This window comes from Setaria viridis, chromosome 6 (assembly GCF_005286985.2).
Source record: "Setaria viridis chromosome 6, Setaria_viridis_v4.0, whole genome shotgun sequence".
Lineage (NCBI taxonomy): Eukaryota > Viridiplantae > Streptophyta > Magnoliopsida > Poales > Poaceae > Setaria > Setaria viridis.
In genome coordinates this window covers 32,488,285-32,509,651 of record NC_048268.2, presented here as the reverse complement: position 1 = coordinate 32,509,651, position 21,367 = coordinate 32,488,285, and the positions used below count along the sequence as shown (strand labels likewise).

General features: G+C 44.8%; 1 protein-coding gene across 1 annotated transcript; it reads left to right on the top strand.

Moving 5' to 3' along the window:
• The first annotated feature begins 6,681 nt into the window (after nucleotides 1-6,681).
• Nucleotides 6,682-11,148, top strand: LOC117861224 (probable protein phosphatase 2C 66). The gene is made up of 5 exons (XM_034744748.2): nucleotides 6,682-7,052; nucleotides 8,988-9,368; nucleotides 9,477-9,594; nucleotides 9,770-9,993; nucleotides 10,181-11,148. The coding sequence occupies exons 1-5, from the start codon at nucleotides 6,783-6,785 to the stop codon at nucleotides 10,745-10,747; spliced, it is 1,560 nt and encodes a 519-aa protein (XP_034600639.1). The 5' UTR covers nucleotides 6,682-6,782; the 3' UTR covers nucleotides 10,748-11,148.
• Nucleotides 11,149-21,367: the final 10,219 nt, after the last annotated feature.

The following is a 21,367-nucleotide window of genomic DNA, read 5'->3' as shown; positions in this document are numbered from 1 at the left end:
TTCATGCGGATCGAAGCATACCATTTTCAAAAGTTCAACGAATGGAAAAATCAATTGAAATATGAGCATGTTAACTATGCGCTCTTCAGTGTATGAAAGATATCAAATATATGAAGAATGTAATCAGTTTCAAAAAAATTAGGAAGAATATAACAAATTTGTAATGTTATAAATATAATTTTCAATGCAAAATATAGATATAACATTTTCAAAAGTTCGCCAAGTATATTGAATCTTTTAGTTTTTTCTTTTGCTTTTTGGCTGGTTGTTGAAATATGCAGAGATGTTAATGAAAGGCTGCACTTGAGTCCTAGAGTTTTTGACAATGAAAGTAGCTTTTGGGCTTGGAAACGTGAATGGACTTGCACCGTACATCCAGTAAGGAGGAATTGTCAGCAAGTCAAGTCAGTAGATTTATTCTTTCAAGCCTTTCGTTGCAAAAGTAGGAGAAACATAAACTAATTATCTACAAAGTAATCAGTGCGGCATGTATATTACTGTTAGCAAATGCAAATGAACAGTTAACAATAATCAGTGAAATATAACAAATCCATTCTCTTTCGAAATTTTCATTAAAAGTTATAGGTCACTGAAAAGGACATGTTTGTTTTTAACATGAAAAAAACTGTAAATGATTATGAAAACATAGCACATTTTACGTAATATTACAACAGAATCCAAGTATTGTTAATTTGTTGAGCTAAGCCACACTCTTCATCTCAATCTATACCCCGCTTTGTCATCTGCACCATTCTTTAACACTGTGGATGATATCCCTTTCCTCTTTGTTCGATGGTCTGTGTCTTACCTTTCCTCTATTTATGACTACAGTTTCTCTTTTGCTTCTTTGGCAGGTGGTTGAAATGTAAGCAGATGTTAAGCATGCATTTGAGTCCAGAGTCTTTGACAATGAAAGGAACTTTTGGACTTGGAAATGTCAATGGAGTGTACCGTACATTTAGGTATGAGGAATTGACCTTGATGCATGCCAAACCACTAGGTATTCTTCCAAAAAAATTTTGTTGACAAGTAGGGGAAAACACCAACTAATTATCTGCAAAGTGATCAGTACCGCATGTATGTTACTGTTAACAAATGCAAATGGACATAGAGATTCTGTGTTATTCTCTTCGGAATTCTTCATTAAAATCTATAGGGTTTTGAAAAGGATCTTGTTTGTTTGTAATGGAAACCGCATATAAAATTTTTAGGAAACATAATAATATTACGACGAAATCCCAAATATCAATTAAGATACATGGATGTTAAATTGGTTATCTGTTGAGCTAAGTCACATGCTAGGTCTCAATATAAATCGTAATCTTTCCTACCACAGTTTGTACTGAACTGAGTGTGTTGCCTACCACTGAATCTCAGCATTGGCAAAAAGGACCCAAAAAGACACCATACGCACAACACCTCAATAGCTTGCCATAACATATCCCACTGTCCGTGCACAGGCAAGTCAAACAAAAAGATCCGAAAAGCTCCTCACCACTTTGTCACCACTTTGCGCAAAATATGAACTCACCCGATTTGGCAGCTCTCACTTTCTCTTCAACCACAATGACACCACAAGACTCCAAAAACAAATCTCTGAAAAATGGAACGCAATGAAAAGCTACAAAACGTTCAGAAGCATGGCGACAGGTTGTGGCCATTGTTTGAAGGGAAGAGAAATGCAGAAAAGGGAGCCATGGAATATATGACCTTGTTTAGTTGCCCAAAGTTTGGAGGTGCAAAATTACTGTTGTAGCACTGCAGCATACTGTAGCGTTTCGTTTGTATCTGTGAATTATTGTCCAAATATTGACTAATTACGCTCAAAAGATTCGTCTCGCAAAGTACAACAAAACTGTGCAATTAGTTTTTGATTTCGTCTACATTTTAGTACTCCATGCATGTACCGTAAGTTTGATGTGATGGGGAATTTTCTTTTTGCATAGTGTCAAAGTTGGGAGTTTTGGGAGAACTAAACAGGCCCTATGTCGTGTGTAGTAGTGTGACCTAACCTAAGCAGCATATCTGTCCGCCTTGATTTGCTCACCGTTTCTTCTTTTCAGTACCACTCATGCTGAAGAACAAAATCACCATGCGTTGCATAACAAAGAGAATTTCTTCATTGTTATCTGAACTTTTGTCTCCTCAATAATGGTTATTGTTCGTCTGATTGTCTCCATGGGTGAATATAGCCGGATAAGGTGGTACTCAATAATGGGCGCCTTTTGGCACTGAATCATAGTGTTACCACTGTTCCTTCATGCAAACCCGACATTTCATCAGTGTTTGATGCAACTGTTGCAAACTACCATGATTGCTACGGTTCACATCGATGGCCCAGGGCCTGATGGAGATCTGATCATCCTTCTAACTGCTAAGCCCTCCCTGCTGCAGGCAAGTGCTCTCTGTTTATTTGACTCTGCCATCTTACTGTCTTGTAGGACTATAAAGTAGAAATCATAGCACAAGAAAAAAAAGAATTTCGATCTGGTGTAGTAATTGACACCCCAATGGCCGTCCCGAATCCGTCGAAAAGGCCAGGCAGATCTCAAGATGAATGCTTGCGAGCATCAACCACACGCAAGAACAGAATTGCAGCCTGCGCACGCAAGAGCCAAGCCAGCGTCGCCATTCGGTAGTAATTCGCGCTTGAAGTTGAAGATTTGCCGATGCCCGGCGTGTGGGGGTGGTTTACTCGCGTCGCCATCCGCCAAATTCAGTGAGGAGTGAGGCCACCGCGAGCTGAGCGGCCGCCTCGATCGGCGCCGGTGACGTGCGGGTGGGCCGCGGGCGGCGAGCCGCCGCCTCCATTAACTGCAAGGGCTCATGGGTTCGGTGGGTTCGGTGGGTTCGGTGGCTTGTGATGAGCGGAGCTCCTCGCTTCCGGATGACGACGACGACGACGACGACGAGCGGCCCGATCGATCTGCGGAAGAATCTTTTGGCAGTGAGAGTGGCTTGGAAACGCAGCAAGCGATTCCCTGCTGGTCAGGACAGGCCAGGCCAGGCAGCTTGTGTTCTTGGCCCCGGATGTGCCCACGTCTGATGTGCCGGGGAGTTAATCGGGTTGTTGACCTGTGCGCCTGGTTTCAAGCACACACGTGTTTTGATTCAGTAATCTCTGGGATTAGGAGAGGTAACGGAACTTAAATGGGACAGGGTTAGAAGAAATCGCGAGTGCTCCCTTCGTCCCAAAAAAGAGCGCATTCTATCGGAACAAGTTGTCCAGATACATGGCCAGGAATACATTCTTTTTGGAACGAGTGACCATCGGGATGATGACGTCAGTCGCATGAACATCGAAGCAGCTACTTTTTTTTAAAAAAAAAAGAAAAATAAAGAAAAGGACATTGAAGCAAGCTAGCTCCATCTCAGGCGGAATCGCAGCGATGGCCTGAACTGCCCTGCCCTGCACGCACACGAACAGTGTGCCACCACACGGCCGGCATTACTGCCGGAGGTGAAGCGTCCCCGGCCGGCCGGTCATCCACCGCAACTAATTGCGCTCCCTCCCTCCCCTGGACCGGGGGACCCCTGCACAGTTGGCTGCCGAACATTCATGTGCACAGCGCGGCGGCAGGGGCCGAGAGATCAGGGATGGATGGGGATGGCAACGCGGATCGATCCACCGGCCGGTGAGGTGAGAAGCGGCCGCGGGCACGGACAATCCGGGACAGCAGGGCCTCGCCGGCATTATTACCCCCGCCGTGCCGCCGCTTAATTGCCACCGTGGAGCCGCGGTTTCGGAGGATCCCCCACCCCCTTCTCGATCTCTCCTCCTGCTGCACGTTGCCGGGCACATGCTGACATGCGACGCGAGCTGTGCGGTGGCGGCGGCGCCTGCAGCAGCAACGGCAAGATCGCTCAGGTTGATCCGGGGGATGTGACGGAACGTTCCGTGAACACGGCCTACGCCGCTACGCGTATAAAATTATCGACATCGTACGACGATCTTTGCATCCAATCCATTAAAATAGGCAAGAATGCATCCAGGTCCTCAAACTTGTTCGGAGATGTTACTTACTTTTTTTTTTTCGGAAAAAGGATGTAGCTTATATTAGAAGATAACTGATTGCACAATACATCCCTTTCTTGCAGAAAGGACCCTGAGTAAACGAGAATTACAACAAGATCCTAGCTACACCTACTGTTCTTCTTCTTCATCCGAACAAACTTCCGATTCTGCTTCTCTATTCGACAAGGCTGATACCCGAGCATCAAACCCCCAAACTCGCCAAGCCAAATCGAAGAACGGATTCCAAGCTTTGGATAGCTGCAAGAGGTTCTCGGTAATAGGACGTCAGCCGTCAGTCTCCTCGATCTCACGATCTGGCACCACCGCGCACTTCCTCCACAAACCACAGCCCAGATGCTCCAGTAACCAGCTCCGGCAACGTCAGGAAGGGATCCAGCAGTCCAAGAACCGAATCCAAAGAAGAAAGAACACATTCGAGCACAACTCGAATGCCACAAAAATTCCACTCCACCATGCCACCACAAACAGCAGCTAGCAGAGGGAAAGCAAGCCGCAAAGGATTCGCCGTTGCCTCCTTCAAGCGACCAAAATCGAAAGAAAAGACGAACGACGAACCTCCGGCAGGACGAACTTCGCCGGAGAAGACGAAAGGATCGACTTCAGAGCCGGCGAAGAAACTTATTCGGCGACGGAAAAAGCTCCTCCGCAGCCACTGTTCCCCGCAACCCTAGCTCCGCCATCGCCGACGACGGCGAGCAAACCCTAGGCGTAGATACTACCCTACATACCCTATATACATCCGCACAACGATTCCCCAGCCCTCCTCCCTCTCCGGCGCCAACCCGGCCGCTAGAGAGGAAAGGGCCAGGCGGAATCGCCGCCGGAAGGAAGTCCGCCTCTCGTTCGCTCCTTTTCACTCGCTCAGCACTGTAGCAAGGGATAGTGATGTTACTTGCTACTTAGATCTTTGAGCTAGTAATTTTTGGATCTTAAATTCTTAATTCTCAAAACGTGGTGTTAGCAACATGTAGAGTTCTTGATAGACTTCGCTAGAAGGGAAATGCCGTTTTGGAGACCAAGTTCACCAGGATCACAAGTGTTTATTATTAGGCAAATCGGGAGATCGATCTTCTTGGCCAACCACAAGAAACCTACTCTGTTTGTGTGGTTTAACTAAAAGATGGAGTGCTATTGTCAACGCAATTTTGTTCCATTTGCAGTTTGAGTGGCCAAGTCAACTCAACCACCGCCACTTATTCCTAAGTTTGACAGTCCAGGTCTGGAAAAACTGAGCTGAACTTGATCTGGACACGCCCACAGATCCAATCAACACCCTCGCTTTTCTGACTTTTACATTACACATCTCACCGGTGCTTTGACTTGGCTTCAGTTTCAGTACAAAAAAAGGAAGGATTTTTTTTTTTAACATTCATGGATATACACAACTGTGTTTTTTTAGGTGATATATACAAGTGTGTTGCTTTCGAGATAAGTGTTGTCATCTCTGTCATCACTGTCCATGTAATACAGATTAGTGAACAGTAATGTGATGCTCAGCGAGATGATAAACAATTATTTGGAGGAGCACTATGAGTAATCTATTGCATGCACTTGTGCTGATGAGGACAAAGAGAGACCCATAAGGTAATCACTTGTCCCTGTTGCAAACAAAAAGGCTATGCCAAAGAGTATACTGTGTGTGTATAGTTGAAAAATCTCAATCTAGAATCCAAAGAGGAGATGCACCAAAAAGTTTCCCTTATGTCAAAAGTGGTCTGAAAAGATGAGTGGATTGGATTGGCACTACTTCTGGTAGGTGCCGAATACCAAAATCTTTTAATGCATTTCTGGTGGTTCATAAAATGTTGAAACATTATCAAAGAAATGGCCGACTTTCTGGAATATATTATAATACATTTTTAAATTAAACTGGATTATTTTTATTGCATTGTTCCTATAATTTCTCATGTAAAGACAACTTAGAACTGCATCAGTAATACAGCCGCCAAGATCCAATGTATTCATCATGTGGCAGTTTGGAGTAGTGTTATCAAATGGATCTGATTGTTAAACAAGTATCCATCTCAGGTTTTAAGATTCTTTGACACTTGCAAATACAAAAAAAGAAAAGATGCATTTTTGTACGGCTGTACCCATCTCTGTGTTTTAAGACGACAGAGGGCACATGCTTGTTGTGCCCTACCTTTTTCCATAATGTGTTAGTGACAATATTTGGTTTCCTGGTTAATATCTTTTTTGCATTTTAAAAATCATGGTGCTATTCAAACATGTAAAGCCAAATTATACAGCCCAAAATTAAAATTGGATTGAAGTAACTAGAAGCCCACTATTAAGTTCTCTCAATTTTTCCAAAGTAAACATAACTTAAAAAGTAAAAAAAAACCCTACATTTTAACCAGTAATTGTAATTTAAAACATATCTTTTATGAGATAGGCATTATCCCACGTGGCAAAGCATTGTATCTTCAAAGTGACCTTATCTTGGAGTAAATTTTTCCCCATTTCCCCATCATAGGATTCCATCACCCATAAGGAGGGCATCATGATAATCAATTAAACCAACACCCAACCAAGCCCTAATTAAAAAATTAAAATAACATTTTTTAGCACAAACCTCCAAGTAAGAAGACCATACAATCCAGATGATACAAAAGGCTCAACGCCACAAGACCTGCAAAGCATCAAAACCCTACAGCCACCCCACAGTTTGCAGCAACACACAACAGTCAGCAGTTACCACTCCCACCCTGTGCTCCACCCTGTTGCCTCGCTCCCATTGGCCGCCATGGGCTCCTGCCTCTCCTCCGAGGCCCCCGCCGCCGGCGACGGGCCGGCGTGGCGGAAGAGGCGGCGCGGGAGCCGGGAGGGCGCGGCCTGCGGCGGCGCCTTCTCCAGCGGCGGCAAGAAGGTGCCCGGGGGCGGGGGAGAGATGACGGAGGACGAGCTCGCGCGGGTCTCCGGGAGGATGTTCGGCAACGGCGCGAGCGCGGTGGCGTGCCTCCACACGCAGCAGGGGCGGAAGGGCACGAACCAGGACGCCATGGTCGTGTGGGAGGTGAGCTCGTAACCGCCGCTTCTTGCCTGGTGATTCGGTCCGGTGGCCGGTGGGTTCTGAGCCCTGATCAGTGGCGGTGTTCGGTCCGTGTGCGATCTTGGTCCCAAAACAGCCGCCTTTTTGTCCCTTTTTTGCATGGTTTAGAGCGTCGAAATGATTGCGTTTACTCGTCCAAAATCCGAAGTGTTCCTTAGCTGTTGGTGGTAATGGCTTGGCTTGGCTTGGTTGGGTTTCGGTTAGGGGCATATTTTGATTTTGGGTTTTGTTTTGATTCGATGGGGGAAGCGTCTGTGTATTAAAGATTTGTCATTTTTGAAGTTAAGAGGGGTTTAGCTTTAAGAAGGAGAATACCGCTCTCTGAGGTGTTCCTTGCAAAGATAGATTCGGATTTGCAGTTGAAGTTGGAATGGGTGCTTTTTTTATGGTTTGGATTTGGTTGGCAGCTCTCTTACTCCACGGGATGGTTTGATTCGAAATGCGGTGTTGTGCTGTAGATTATTCGAGCTTTATTAATCTGAAAGTGAGAAGTTTTCAGAGTGGAACTGGAAAGTGCCAGCATAATTTTGTCCGATGATTTCTAAAAAACAAAAAGATTCTGATAGTTGGCGCATGAGTTGGTTGAGATTATAAAAGAATTGTTCATTTCTTGTCTTGCTTTTGGTTATAATCTATGTTTGTAGTTCAGGGCTTCAGGCGAGATTCTTTCCTGTGATACTTTGGCAACCTTTTCTACCTATCTTTGTTTTGATCTCTTTTCGTTTCAAAGAATGGTATAATGTTGCTGCTTTCTTGAACAGGTTGTGCTATGTGCTGTCAGGTGATTGGTTGGTCCTAGTAATAGCTGTCTTATTCAATTTATGACCCATCATAATCGATTCATGAATTGCTCTTTAGTTTCATGAACAAGCAACTGGTATACACAATAGGTTGTTTGTGATCCTTATCTCATAAATGAAGTTTACCAGAGGGAGAGAATGAAGTGTGCTTATGGATGATCTCTCACTATTTTTAGACCTAGCTAAGTGTACGTAGGTTGCTGTCTTGTAGGTATTTAAGAATATCTGTATGCATTAGTTTAGCAAGTCAAAGAAGTAAAGGCAGTCACTTTCTAAGTTGCATTGAGGATCATGTTCTTCAGAGACAATAAAAAGACTTCAAGCCTATAGATTCTCAGAACAGTGCTATTGATTGTTAATATTCAAGGCTAGAAAAGTACCTAATTATTTAGGGTGAGGTACTTCCTTTACAAACATTTTTAATTTTTTAAAAACTTGGAATTGAATTATGGGCTTTTGGTTCCATCTTGAAGTTTTTGTTTTACTCTTCAATAATATTTTCTCATTTTTTGTTTTATTTTTTATGACCATTATATACCGGAGTTCACATATTTTCTATTCTTCTTTGTTTATTTCACTGTGAATACACCACAGTGTTGCATGAGCTATTTGACGATTTCTGATAGGACTTTTTCTTAATGTCAGTGTAGCAATATAAAGATGGTGGTCTAAATTGCTGTTTTTTAAGGGTCTAAATTGCTGTGAAATGGGCCTACTCAGTCTATATTCTTGCATGTTATAATTCTCTAAGTTTGCTAGCTCTATTCCATTTGATGATTGTGTGTCCAGATGATGTTTTTTTCTTCTTTTCCTTGCCTAGCTACTAACTAGCCTCATAGTATTCTTTATTAACATTTTCTTTGTAATACCGCGAAACTAATGGACAAATAAGATGCAACCAACACAGTTTGTTGAATTGAAACCTGGTCAACCAGCCTATCTCCTCAGACTTTTCGCTGAACAGTAGAATGCATAACTGCTTCTTTAGAAAATTACAGACTTTACCTACCTGATGGGATTTCTGGAAACACGCAAAGAAAAATATCTGCCTATGGTGCACTAAATACTAATGTATGATTTTTTTTTCTTGTTACTGCAGAGTTTTAGTTCAAGTGATAGCATCTTCTGTGGCGTGTTTGATGGCCATGGACCTTACGGTCATTTTGTTGCCAAAAAAGTTAGAGATTCACTTCCTGTCAAGCTGCGCACGCAATGGCAAACCGGCGCTAATGGTGCCTCTAGTCCTCATCAAAATGGAAGCATATCTGGAAGTATCAATTCTGAAGAAACAGGTTCTGTTGTTGATGATGAATGGGGTGAATCCATTAATGGTGATGAGAGTGAAAAGCTTCCTGAGATGTTTCTTCCCCTTAAGCAATCTTACCTTAAAGCTTTCAAATTGATGGACAAGGAACTCAAGCTGCATCCCACGGTTGATTGTTTCTGCAGTGGATCTACAGCAGTAACATTGGTCAAACAGGTGACGTATACTTCTAAACTTGCCTGGTGTTTGCAGATACTGAAGCTTTTGAGAGAAGTTGTAAAAATAAGACTTAAATTTCTGAATTCAGATATGTTTTTTTGTTAGGGATTGGACCTTGTAATTGGAAATCTTGGGGACTCAAGAGCAATAATGGGGACAAGAGATGCCTCCAACAATCTAACTTCTGTGCAACTCACTGTTGATTTGAAGCCTAACCTTCCCAGTATGTTCGTATGTTCGTTCATTACTTTGATCATTTCGTTGGGTATAAATGCCCATGGCTTTCAAACTTAAGCCCATCTTAATATGCATATGGGATCTTTCCTTTCTTTCTGTCCTTAAGGTGCCTTCGATTGAACTATGATGTAAATATTTAATCTTCATTTCATGTTCTTTAGGGGAAGCTGCAAGGATTCAGCAATGTAAAGGAAGAGTTTTTGCTCTTCAGGATGAGCCAGATGTTGCTAGAGTATGGTTGCCAAATAATGACTCTCCTGGATTGGCAATGGCAAGAGCTTTTGGAGACTTCTGCCTTAAAGATTATGGCTTAATATCTGTTCCTGAAATATCATATCGCCGTCTTTCTGAGAAGGATGAATTTATAATATTGGCCACTGATGGGGTATGTTTAATCAACTACCATTCTTACTTAAAATGGTGTTGATCTGGAAATTCGCTTGCCAATGCATTATATCATGATTTTCCAATCCCTGTTTGGAGTAGTTATCTTTTTAGCACCTTTGCACAGAAAGGTTTAACAACCTTCAACTGCATCAACTTTCTTATATTTGAAAGTTCAATGCTTGTAGGTTTGGGACGTCCTCTCAAACAAGGAGGCTGTTGATATTGTAGCATCAGCACCATCTCGTGCAACAGCAGCCAGGGCTCTCGTTGACTGCGCAGTCAGATCTTGGAGATTGAAGTTCCCGACATCCAAGAGTGATGACTGTGCTGTTGTCTGCTTATTCTTGGATCATGAGAAGTCAACTGACTCTGTTCAGGAGAGCGAATCCAAGGAGGAGACCCCAGAAACAACTGGGGAAGAGGTTTCAACACCAGATGCCAGTGCTGAGGTTGATGAAGACATTGCAGATGTAAATGCGCATATATCCAGTGAAGAGCACATCGCCACAGCCACATTGCAACACTCCAACACATTACGGGAGGTTGATGAGATTGTACCTGTTGACGAACCTCCCGTCCTGAAGGAGCCCGAAAGGTGTGGGTCGGCTCGCAGCCTTGCAGATTGCATATCAACAAACGAGGAAGAGGAATGGTCCGCACTTGAAGGTGTGACCCGGGTGAATTCCCTCCTGAACCTCCCTAGAAAACTGTCAGGCGATAAGCGATCGGCCAGCTGGAGGAAGCGGCGGTAAACAGCAAAGGAAACTCCCTAGAATTCTTAACTGAATTCAGGTTGTTGTGATTGCAGAGAAGCACATTTCGAACCAGCGTGGGCATTTCAATCAGACCGTGCAAAATTCTTCGGTCTCTGGGATTTGTTCTAGCTGATTTTTAGGCTTCCCCAGATTGTTTTGATCGGCAGGCGTGTACATTCCATATTACTGCTTTGCCAGGAGGTGTTCCATGCTTGGGCTTATGTGCTTCGTTTGTGCATAAGAAAGTTTTTGTTCTGTAAGAAGCTTCTTTTTGTAAATCATGCGATACCTCCTGACGTTTGGATGGTTGCTCGCCTGCTGTCCGTGACTGTATTCAAACAAAGACGGATTCAGACATTTAGTACTATATGTACTATATTAGGTCATGATTTTGTTCACCTTCTTTGGCTTGGACTTCACCTGTGAATTCACCGATCGAAATGATTTTGGTCAAGCCATCGTTTTGTTGTAACAATCTTGTATTCTTGCTTGTTGTATCATCTTCTCTGAATTCTGTAGCAGGCAAAAATGCTCATAGTAGCTGTATCAGTATCACATAAATAGTGGGCTTTAGCCCTAAAATGTTGCCTGATAAAATCCCATTTACAGAATCGACGAAAAAGCAAAACGATGGGCACTTGCTCGGCCCAACCACGATAACAGGCCCGATCCGGCAACCACACCGGCCCCCTTAGGCGGTCGGGAATCCTATCCATCAAATAGGGCCCTTAGCTTTCCGATATTTGAGATTCGTGCAGTCACTATGGGCCGCACGATCTCCCTCCTCCATCTGCCTCCCCTCATCTCCTTCTCGTCGTTCGTCACGCCACCGCCGGGTGAGGTCGGGGAAGGGAGGAAGCTGGCTGGAGGGAGGGAGGGGGTGGGCTGGAGCGGACCGGCGACAAGGTCACCATCGGGCGGCGGCGATGGTCGAGGTTGGTGGAGTTAGGTTAGGGTTCGGGGTTTCTGAGGGCTCTAATGTCTGGTGGACCTAGAGAAGGGAGAAGGTTGGGGGCGGCTACAGGGATGAAAGCGGATCGGAGTGGAGCGGATAATACTTTTTTCACATCCTCATCCATATTTTTATGTCGGATGCGGAGTAGAGTGGTTACGAATGCAAAATTTTTTGAATGTTGAAAATGGTGTGGAGTCGAATCGGTGTCGGATTAAAATAATCGGATAACACATGCTTACATTTAACTCTGCACAAGATTGTCGGCTACAGTTTACTATTGCTCGTGCACACAATATATAAAGCAGATGATACCTCATATCTTATGGGTCATAAAAATTAAGAATTACGTATGAGTCTCAGTGTCTAGGATGGGCTTGATTTGTACTGTGTTGTCGGATATCCTATCATAAGCCTCGGATAATCCATATTTAATTATCAGATAATTCATATCCGTCAGATTTCGCTAATACGATATCCTGCTCCGCATGCGCACACGGTCAGATTCAGATGCGGATATGGAAAACTCTTCTCCATATCTGCAAAATTCGGATTCGAATCGGATCGGAAATGGATATTATCCTCACCACTTTCACCCCTATCCAGCGGTGGCCGCGGTTTGGCTAACGCCGGAGGTGAGGCGGCTCTCGCCAGGCGGGGTTGGATATTCGGTGGGCGGTAGCAGCGGCGGGGTGGCGAGGGGTGGATTAGGAAGGGTGGGGTGGAGGGAGGACCGACTTTTTTGTATTTTGGCCCTTTTCGCGAAAAAATCTCACAAATAGACCCCTAGCGAAACCAATTCCGAAAATGGACCCTTAGCTTGGCGCCAGGCTGGCGCCAAGGTATAACGTCTTGGCGCCAGTCATCCTGGCGCCAAGGTCCCCCCACCGCGCCACCAACGTGGCGCCGGCCCGCTGACGTGGCGCCAAGGCTTGGCGCCACGATCTACGGCGCCAAGCCTCGGCGCCAAGATCTGTGGCGCCAAGGCTCGGCGCCACCGTCGCTGGCGCCAAGCCTTGGCGCCATAGATCTTGGCGCCGAGGCTTGGCGCCAAGCCTTCCTCCATATACACCGCCCCCTTCTTCCTGCCCGAGAGTTCCTCCACATTATTCTCCACTCTCTCGGGTTTTTACTCTCCCTACTTCACCCTAGACTACGAATCGACATTGTAGCTTAGGAAACTTTCATTTGATCCGTGGATCCTGAAGAGCAAGGTATCCTCTCTCCGTCGTACCTTTTTTTCACATCGATTCGCTATATATTTCTTGCATTTTTGAACTTAGGGTTTCATGCAAATGTAGGATGCCGAGGCGTGGAAAAGTTAAGAAACTAAGATAATCTCAACGCACGTAGTTATGTTATATACTCATTGTTGTGGATGAAATGAAAAAACCTTAATTGTAGGTTTATTGTTAAGTGCGTTTGATTCATAGAACGAAATAAACTAAATTGTAGTTATGGTGCAAAGAAGACCGGAAATGCGTTCGATCCATTGCCTCTGCCTAGTAGTGTTCCAGTGCCGATGTGCTTTTGCGGCGATCCTTGAAAGGTAGCCAAGTCCGAAGAACATGCCACGTATAGGCAGAGGTATTGGATGTGTTCCAACTTTGCGTTTGAACCTACACTTCGTCAGCGCCGCATTAAAATGTTGGTAAGGAAATGTTGTGGTCTTATAATTATTGTCCATAATTTTTTTGTTTTATAACAATTGCATTTGTTGTAGACCCCTCCACCGCTATGTGATTTTGAGCAGTGGATCGACACTGAGATCAATCCTGAAGACAAGGAGTTTTTGGAGTATATGATGCGCTGGGATGCAGAGAGGAAGGAGGTGTACGAGAAGAGGCTCATAGAGGAGGCTGCGGAAAAGGAGCACTTGGAAGAGGAGGAAAGGAGGCGGGTTGCTGCGAACAGGGAGGAGAGAGAGAAGAAGCTTGAGCGGGCACGTCGAGCGAAAGCAGCAGTTGAGAGAATCCCGATGCCTTAAGGAAGGGAAAGTGGCCTCGTTGCACTCAGTAGCCATATTTAGGTTCTAGTTCTATGCTTTATTTATGAACAATATTTTCTACTGTGAGACTTTTATTATGTTGTCATGTAATAATGCACTTTAAGTATGGACACGCAATTTGTAGACGACATATGTTCATTTTGCGATGTAACCCATTGGTCGGGAAAACCGACGAGGATTTGGATCAACTCCTACCCGACGAACAACCACTTAAACACTTGGGGAATGACCATTCATAACCGTCCTCACATATTTTTCCCACTGGCCTGCACACCGAATTGGAACCATCTTCCTTTGAATGTTGAGAGGGGAACCTAGGTGAAGTATGCCCTCGATTGTGATTTCATCATCTTCATGACAATGTAACTCCTCCCGGGCCCTTGCAAGCAACTCACTAAACGAGGGTTTCTCATCAAATATGACAACCTCGCACTGCATGCCAACAAACTTAACACATCCATATTCATCCCTTTTCACGGTGCCTCCGTGATATATGCTCACTACGTTCTCCATCTAGTATATCAATATAACGACGCACAATTCATTTAGTCCATAATAAATTAAACATTCTAAGTCTAGTATGAAATCAGATAGTATCAATTGACTACTAACTACTAAATACAACTAACTAACTATGTGATGAGGACACCACAAGTACATCTACACCAGCAGCACCTCAGGCGCCTCCAGTTGCTCCTCCACCTCAGGCGCCTATAGTTGATCATCCAGTTGGGCCAATCACTCGGGCCCGTGCGAGAGAATTAAACTTCATCATGGTGTTAAGGAACGAAGGCCCATCGGAATAAGAAGATGGCCCAACAAGGCAGCCCAGGTGGGGCACCTAGGGTTGGGCGCGCGTGACCCCTTCGGACTCCAGGGGCTGCGCCCCCTTTATTTAGTCCGAGTCCTTTTTGTTTACGACTTGAGTTTTGTTTTACATCTAGCTTTAGCTACTCTTGAACACGCGCAAATACGCGATGTCCTTGTGTGATTCAGAACTCCACCTTCGAGTGATATTTAGATTGCTCGCCTCTTTTTCTTGTTCGTTCTTCGATTGTGGATAGGAATCGATCTTCGTGATCAGGCTGATCTCGCACCGGCGAGGTTGGTAACCATCGGGAGTTGGTTCAGCGATTGCATTGGCGCTTCGGGTTCGCTCGTCGTAGTCGGATCGTGAGGGTCTACTTCTACCAAGTCGAATTTATCTCCACTCACCGAAAGATCGGGCACTCCGACTCTATCAAGTGGTATCAGCTTTCCAGGTTGATCGGTGAGTTTTACCGAGTGTTTTTCCCTTCCTACAGTCCACAAAAACCAAAACAAATTTTTTTCAGGTTAGATCCTTTGTCCCAGCAACCGTTTAGCCTCGCACAATCTTTCAATAAGTGTCTTTGTTGAATTTGTGTGCCTACTCGTTCAATTGTTGCTGGTTACTTGTGTTTAATCTCTTGTTTCTTGTTTTTCCTCTAACCCTAGTTTTCGCCGCCGCCGCCGTTCCGCTGCTCGCCAACCCTACCAGCCGCGCCCACCGCACCCCCCCTCGCGACAACCGCGCCGCGCCATCCCACCACTCCGATCACCCCTCCCCTGTCAAAAAAAAAAGATAGAAAGCAATCAAAACAAAAAAGGAAAGTGCAAAAAAAAAAGGAAAGAAGCAAAACAACAAAAAAATCCAACAGGGAGACGGAAGGTGATCCGGTTTTGTTTCGGTGGAAACTCCTTGCGCGTGCCGTGAACCCACCTGGGTCACGACCCTCCGGGGCAACTCCGTAACCCCCCCCCCACACACGCATACCACGCCCTTCCCCACGCATCCCGTGCCAGCTTTTCATATCCATATCTCTCTTTCTTGGTACTTTTTTTTCTGAGGTTCGCCTTACTCTAGAGAGAGAGAGAGAGTATTTTTTTTACCGGAATACCCCTATACTTTCGGAAAAAGTGTGTGCCACAATTTGCTGTTTGAGATCCTCTGTGTTCATATTATTAGTTTTGGGGCACCCTCTGTGAAAAAAAAATAGAAAAAAAAAGAGGTGCACCCTCTCCACCTTTGCCTCTGTTCTTTCAATTTCCCTTGTTACCAGCAACTCTTGTTACGTGTTTGGCACTATATTTCAACTTTGCATTATTGTTTGATTGTGCTAATCCTTCATTTGAGGGCAGCCTTCCCAGAACTCCACATAGTTATACGACGAGCATATTTTGTTTCTCCAGGCAATCGCTCCTCCAATCTTTCGCGAGTTCCACCGGTTGGTTGCAATTCACCCCTGTGTGCGTGGTAAGAATGGATAAGAATTTGATAACAGCACTAGTGTGAGCGCCTTGTGAGCCGTTACACCCCTGTTTTTTCATCGCTTTTGTTCTTGTATTTGCGCTAACCATGGCAGATGATGTCGACGCGGGGGCTAACCAGTTGCAGGGCATACGGGCGCAAGTTGAAGGGCTTGTCACCGACATTCAGACGATTCATGAACGGCTGGACTCGACGATCTCCTCGACGACCGAGCGGTGTGATCAGCTCGACCTTGCACAGACGGCCGCTAAGGCCACACTCGACTCAGTTGTGGCAAGACTCGATGCATTGCACACAACAGTCGCAGAGTTGCAGCAGGGTTATGGTGGTGACTCGGACCAGGACGATGGCGACCGCCGAGGCCGTGCCCGCCGCGTGCCACGCCGTCCCGGTGGTAATGATTCCTTTTCCAAGATTAAATTTAAAATTCCACCTTTTAATGGCAAATATGATCCTGCTGCATATCTTGATTGGGAATTAGAAGTTGAACAGAAATTTTCATGCCATGATATTCTTGCTAATTCTCAAGTTAAAGCTGCTATTAGTGAATTTACTGATTTTGCTTTAATTTGGTGGCGTGAATATAAACACAAACATCCCAATACCATTCCAACCACTTGGGAGCAATTAAAAACTGCTATGCGCCACAGATTTGTGCCTTCTTATTATGCTCGCAATTTTCTTAATAAAATGCAACGTTTTCAGCAAGGTTCCAAATCTGTTGAGGAATATTTCCAGGAATTACAAATAGGCATGATTCGTTGTGGGTTATTGGAGGAAAATGACGCTGCTATGGCACGTTTTCGTGGTGGTTTGAACCGCGAAATTCAGGATATACTTGATTATAAGGACTACACAGATATGACAACATTATTTGAATATGCTTGCAAAGCTGAACGTGAAGTGCAGGGACGCCGCTTGAAGACATATTCTAACTCTTTTGCAGGAAGAAGCTCGACATCCAACTCCGCACCCGCTCTCCCTGCGCCACCCACGCCCACCACTACACCACGCAAGCGAACGGCCAAACCTGCTAGCGCTGCCCCTTCCACAGGCGCCGCCCCTCCCACAGGCCGTACACGGGATATTCAGTGTCATCGTTGCAAAGGATTTGGCCATGTGATTCGGGACTGTCCGAACAAGCGCACTTTGCTTCTTCGTGACGATGGTGAGTACTCTTCCGCTAGTGATTCTGAAGATACTTGACATGCGATGCTTACCACTGACCATGCAGCTATGGAGGTACATGTCAACCCGGGCGACGCCGATAGGTATGAAAGTCTTGTTGTGCAGCGTGTTCTTAGTACACAGGTCGCCCCGTCCGAGAAGAATTAGCGACACACTCTTTTCCATACCAAGGGCGTTGTGCAGGAGCGGTCGATTCGCATCATCATCGACAGCGGCAGCTGCAACAATTTGGCGAGTACCACGCTGGTTGAAAAGTTGTCTTTACCCACTCGTAAGCATCCACATCCATATCACATTCAATGGCTTAATGATGGTGGGAAAATTAGAATTACTCGATCAGTCCGTGTTCCTTTCTCCATGGGTGCTTATTCTGATTTTGTCGATTGTGATGTTATTCCCATGGAAGCATGCTCTCTATTACTTGGGCGACCTTGGCAATATGATACTGATAGCTTGCATCATGGTCATTCAAATCACTATTCTTTCATGTTTAAGGGTCAGAAAATAATTATACATCCAATGACACCTGAACAAATTCTTAAAGATGATCTTGCTAGAGCTGCTAAAACTGCTAAACAACTTGAACCATCAACATCTATTAATTCTGAAATCAAGTTGAATGCTCCTGTTTTGCTTGCCACACGTGCTGATTTTGATGAGTTACGCGATGCTCCTTTGCCATGCTATGCCCTTATATGCTCTAGTGTGCTCGTTTCACTTGATGATGCACCATCTTTGGATATTCCCCCTGCGGTTGCTAACATTTTGCAGGAGTACGCTGATGTCTTTCCAAAAGATTTACCACCAGGACTCCCACCACTTCCTGGCATTGAGCACCAAATCGACCTCATTCCCGGCGCACAGCTTCCGAACCGCGCACCGTACCGTACAAATCCGGATGAGACGAAGGAAATCCAGCACCAGGTACAGGCGTTGCTTGACAAGGGTTATATTCGTGAGTCTCTTAGCCCTTGCTCCGTTCCCGTGTTACTTGTTCCAAAGAAAGATGGCTCATGGCGTATGTGTGTAGACTGTCGTGCTATTAATAACATTACCATTCGCTACCGATACCCTATACCACGCCTTGATGATATGCTAGATGAGCTTAGTGGTGCCATTATTTTCACTAAGATTGATTTGCGTAGTGGCTACCATCAGATTCGCATGAAATTAGGTGATGAATGGAAAACAGCTTTTAAAACGAAATTTGGGTTATATGAATGGTTGGTTATGCCGTTTGGTTTGACAAATGCGCCCAGCACATTTATGCGTTTGATGAATGAAGTTCTGAGGCCCTTCATAGGATTGTTTGTAGTTGTCTATTTTGATGATATCCTCATTTACAGCAAGTCTATGGAAGAGCATTTAGAACATTTGCGTGCTGTTTTTGATGCGTTGCGTGCGGCCCATTTATTTGCTAACCTCGAAAAATGCATGTTTTGCACACAACGTGTCTCGTTTCTTGGCTATGTTGTTACTCCACAGGGCATTGAGGTGGATAGCAGCAAGATTGATGCCATTCGGGAGTGGCCTACACCGACGACGGTCACACAAATTCGAAGCTTTCTTGGCCTTGCAGGTTTCTACCGCCGGTTTGTTCGTGCTTTTAGCTCCATTGCAGCGCCTCTACATGAGCTTACAAAGAAGGATGTTCCCTTTGCTTGGAGTGATTCGCAAGAGGTTGCGTTCAGCACCTTGAAAGATAAGTTAACCAATGCTCCTCTCTTGCAGTTGCCTGATTTTACTAAAGTGTTTGAGCTCGAATGCGATGCTAGCGGTATTGGGCTAGGTGCTGTTTTGTTACAAGAAGGAAAACCTGTTGCTTACTTTAGTGAGAAATTAAGTGGTGCTAGCTTGAATTATTCTACTTATGATAAGGAGCTTTATGCTTTAGTGCGCACTTTGCATACTTGGCAGCACTACCTTTGGCATCGCAAGTTTATAATTCATTCTGATCATGAGGCTTTAAAACATATTCGTACCCAAACAAACCTGAACCGTCGTCATGCTAAATGGGTAGAATTCATTGAGTCTTTCCCTTACATTATTAAACACAAGAGCGGGAAGGAAAATGTCATTGCTGATGCTTTGTCTCGTCGCTATACCATGCTGTCACAGTTAGATTTTAAAATCTTTGGCTTGCAAACTGTGAAGGATCAATATGTGGATGATGCTGATTTTAAAGATGCTTTCGCCCATTGTATTCATGGCAAACCATGGGGCAAATTTCACATACGGGACGGGTTCCTGTTTCGCGCTAACAAGCTGTGTGTTCCAGCTAGCTCGGTTCGTCGTTTGTTGTTACAGGAAGCGCATGGAGGCGGTCTCATGGGGCACTTTGGCGTCTACAAGACGCATGAAGTGCTGGCTGCCCACTTCTTTTGGCCCCGGATGCGCGCTGATGTTGAGCGCCTTGTTGCACGTTGCACTACTTGCCAGAAAGCTAAGTCACGATTGAACAACCATGGTTTGTACATGCCTTTGCCTGTTCCTACTTCCCCTTGGCTTGATATTTCTATGGACTTTGTTTTGGGATTGCCTAGAACTAAGAAGGGGAGGGACAATATTTTTGTGGTTCTTGATCGTTTCTCCAAAATGGCTCATTTTATACCTTGTCATAAGACTGATGATGCTAGCAATGTTGCTGAATTGTTCTTTCGCGAGATTATTCGTTTGCATGGTATTCCAAATACAATAGTCTCTGATCGTGATGCTAAGTTTCTCAGTCATTTTTGGAGATCACTGTGGAATAAAATGGGAACTAAATTGCTGTTTAGCACCACTTGTCACCCTCAGACTGATGGACAAACTGAGGTGGTTAATCGAACCTTGTCCACTATGCTTAGGGCTGTTTTAGATAAACACTTGAAACGTTGGGAAGATTGCTTGCCTCATGTTGAGTTTGCTTATAATCATGCAACGCATTCTTCTACAAAGATGTGTCCTTTTCAAGTTGTTTATGGTTATATTCCTCGGGCGCCTATTGATTTGTTTGCACTTGATGCCGAGGACGCCCCACACATAGATGCCGCTGCACATGTTGATCAAATGATTAGCTTGCATGAGCAAACTCAACAAAATATTGCTGCTGCTAATGCTAAATATCAGGTTGCGGGTAGTAAAGGGAGAAAACATGTTACTTTTGCACCGGGTGATCTGGTTTGGTTGCATTTGAGAAAGGATCGTTTTCCTACCTTACGTCGTTCTAAATTGATGCCACGTGCTGCTGGTCCTTTTAAAGTGCTAACCAAGATTAATGATAATGCTTATATCCTTGACCTGCCTGTGGAGTTTGGTGTTTCCACGAGTTTTAATGTTGCAGATTTGAAACCGTATGTGGGCGAAGATGAGGAATTGCCGTCGAGGACGACTTCAGTTCAAGAAGGGGAGGATGATGAGGACACCACAAGTACATCTACACCAGCAGCACCTCAGGCGCCTCCAGTTGCTCCTCCACCTCAGGCGCCTATAGTTGATCATCCAGTTGGGCCAATCACTCGGGCCCGTGCGAGAGAATTAAACTTCATCATGGTGTTAAGGAACGAAGGCCCATCGGAATAAGAAGATGGCCCAACAAGGCAGCCCAGGTGGGGCGCCTAGGGTTGGGCGCGCGTGACCCCTTCGGACTCCAGGGGCTGCGCCCCCTTTATTTAGTCCGAGTCCTTTTTGTTTACGACTTGAGTTTTGTTTTACATCTAGCTTTAGCTACTCTTGAACACGCGCAAATACGCCCTGTCCTTGTGTGATTCAGAACTCCACCTTCGAGTGATATTTAGATTGCTCGCCTCTTTTTCTTGTTCGTTCTTCGATTGCGGACAGGAATCGATCTTCGTGATCAGGCTGATCTCGCACCGGCGAGGTTGGTAACCATCGGGAGTTGGTTCAGCGATTGCATTGGCGCTTCGGGTTCGCTCGTCGTAGTCGGATCATGAGGGTCTACTTCCACCAAGTCGAATTTATCTCCACTCACCGAAAGATCGGGCACTCCGACTCTATCACTATGTCACATATACTAACTAACTATGTCACCTAATATGTACATACGTACTTAACTATACAACTACTTAACTAAATATCGTAGTCACTAGTTTACTCTGCTATTAGTTTTCATATCTAACAATTCTATCTATCTGTCAACTTATCTATCTACCTATTTTATCTAACAATTCTACCTATCTA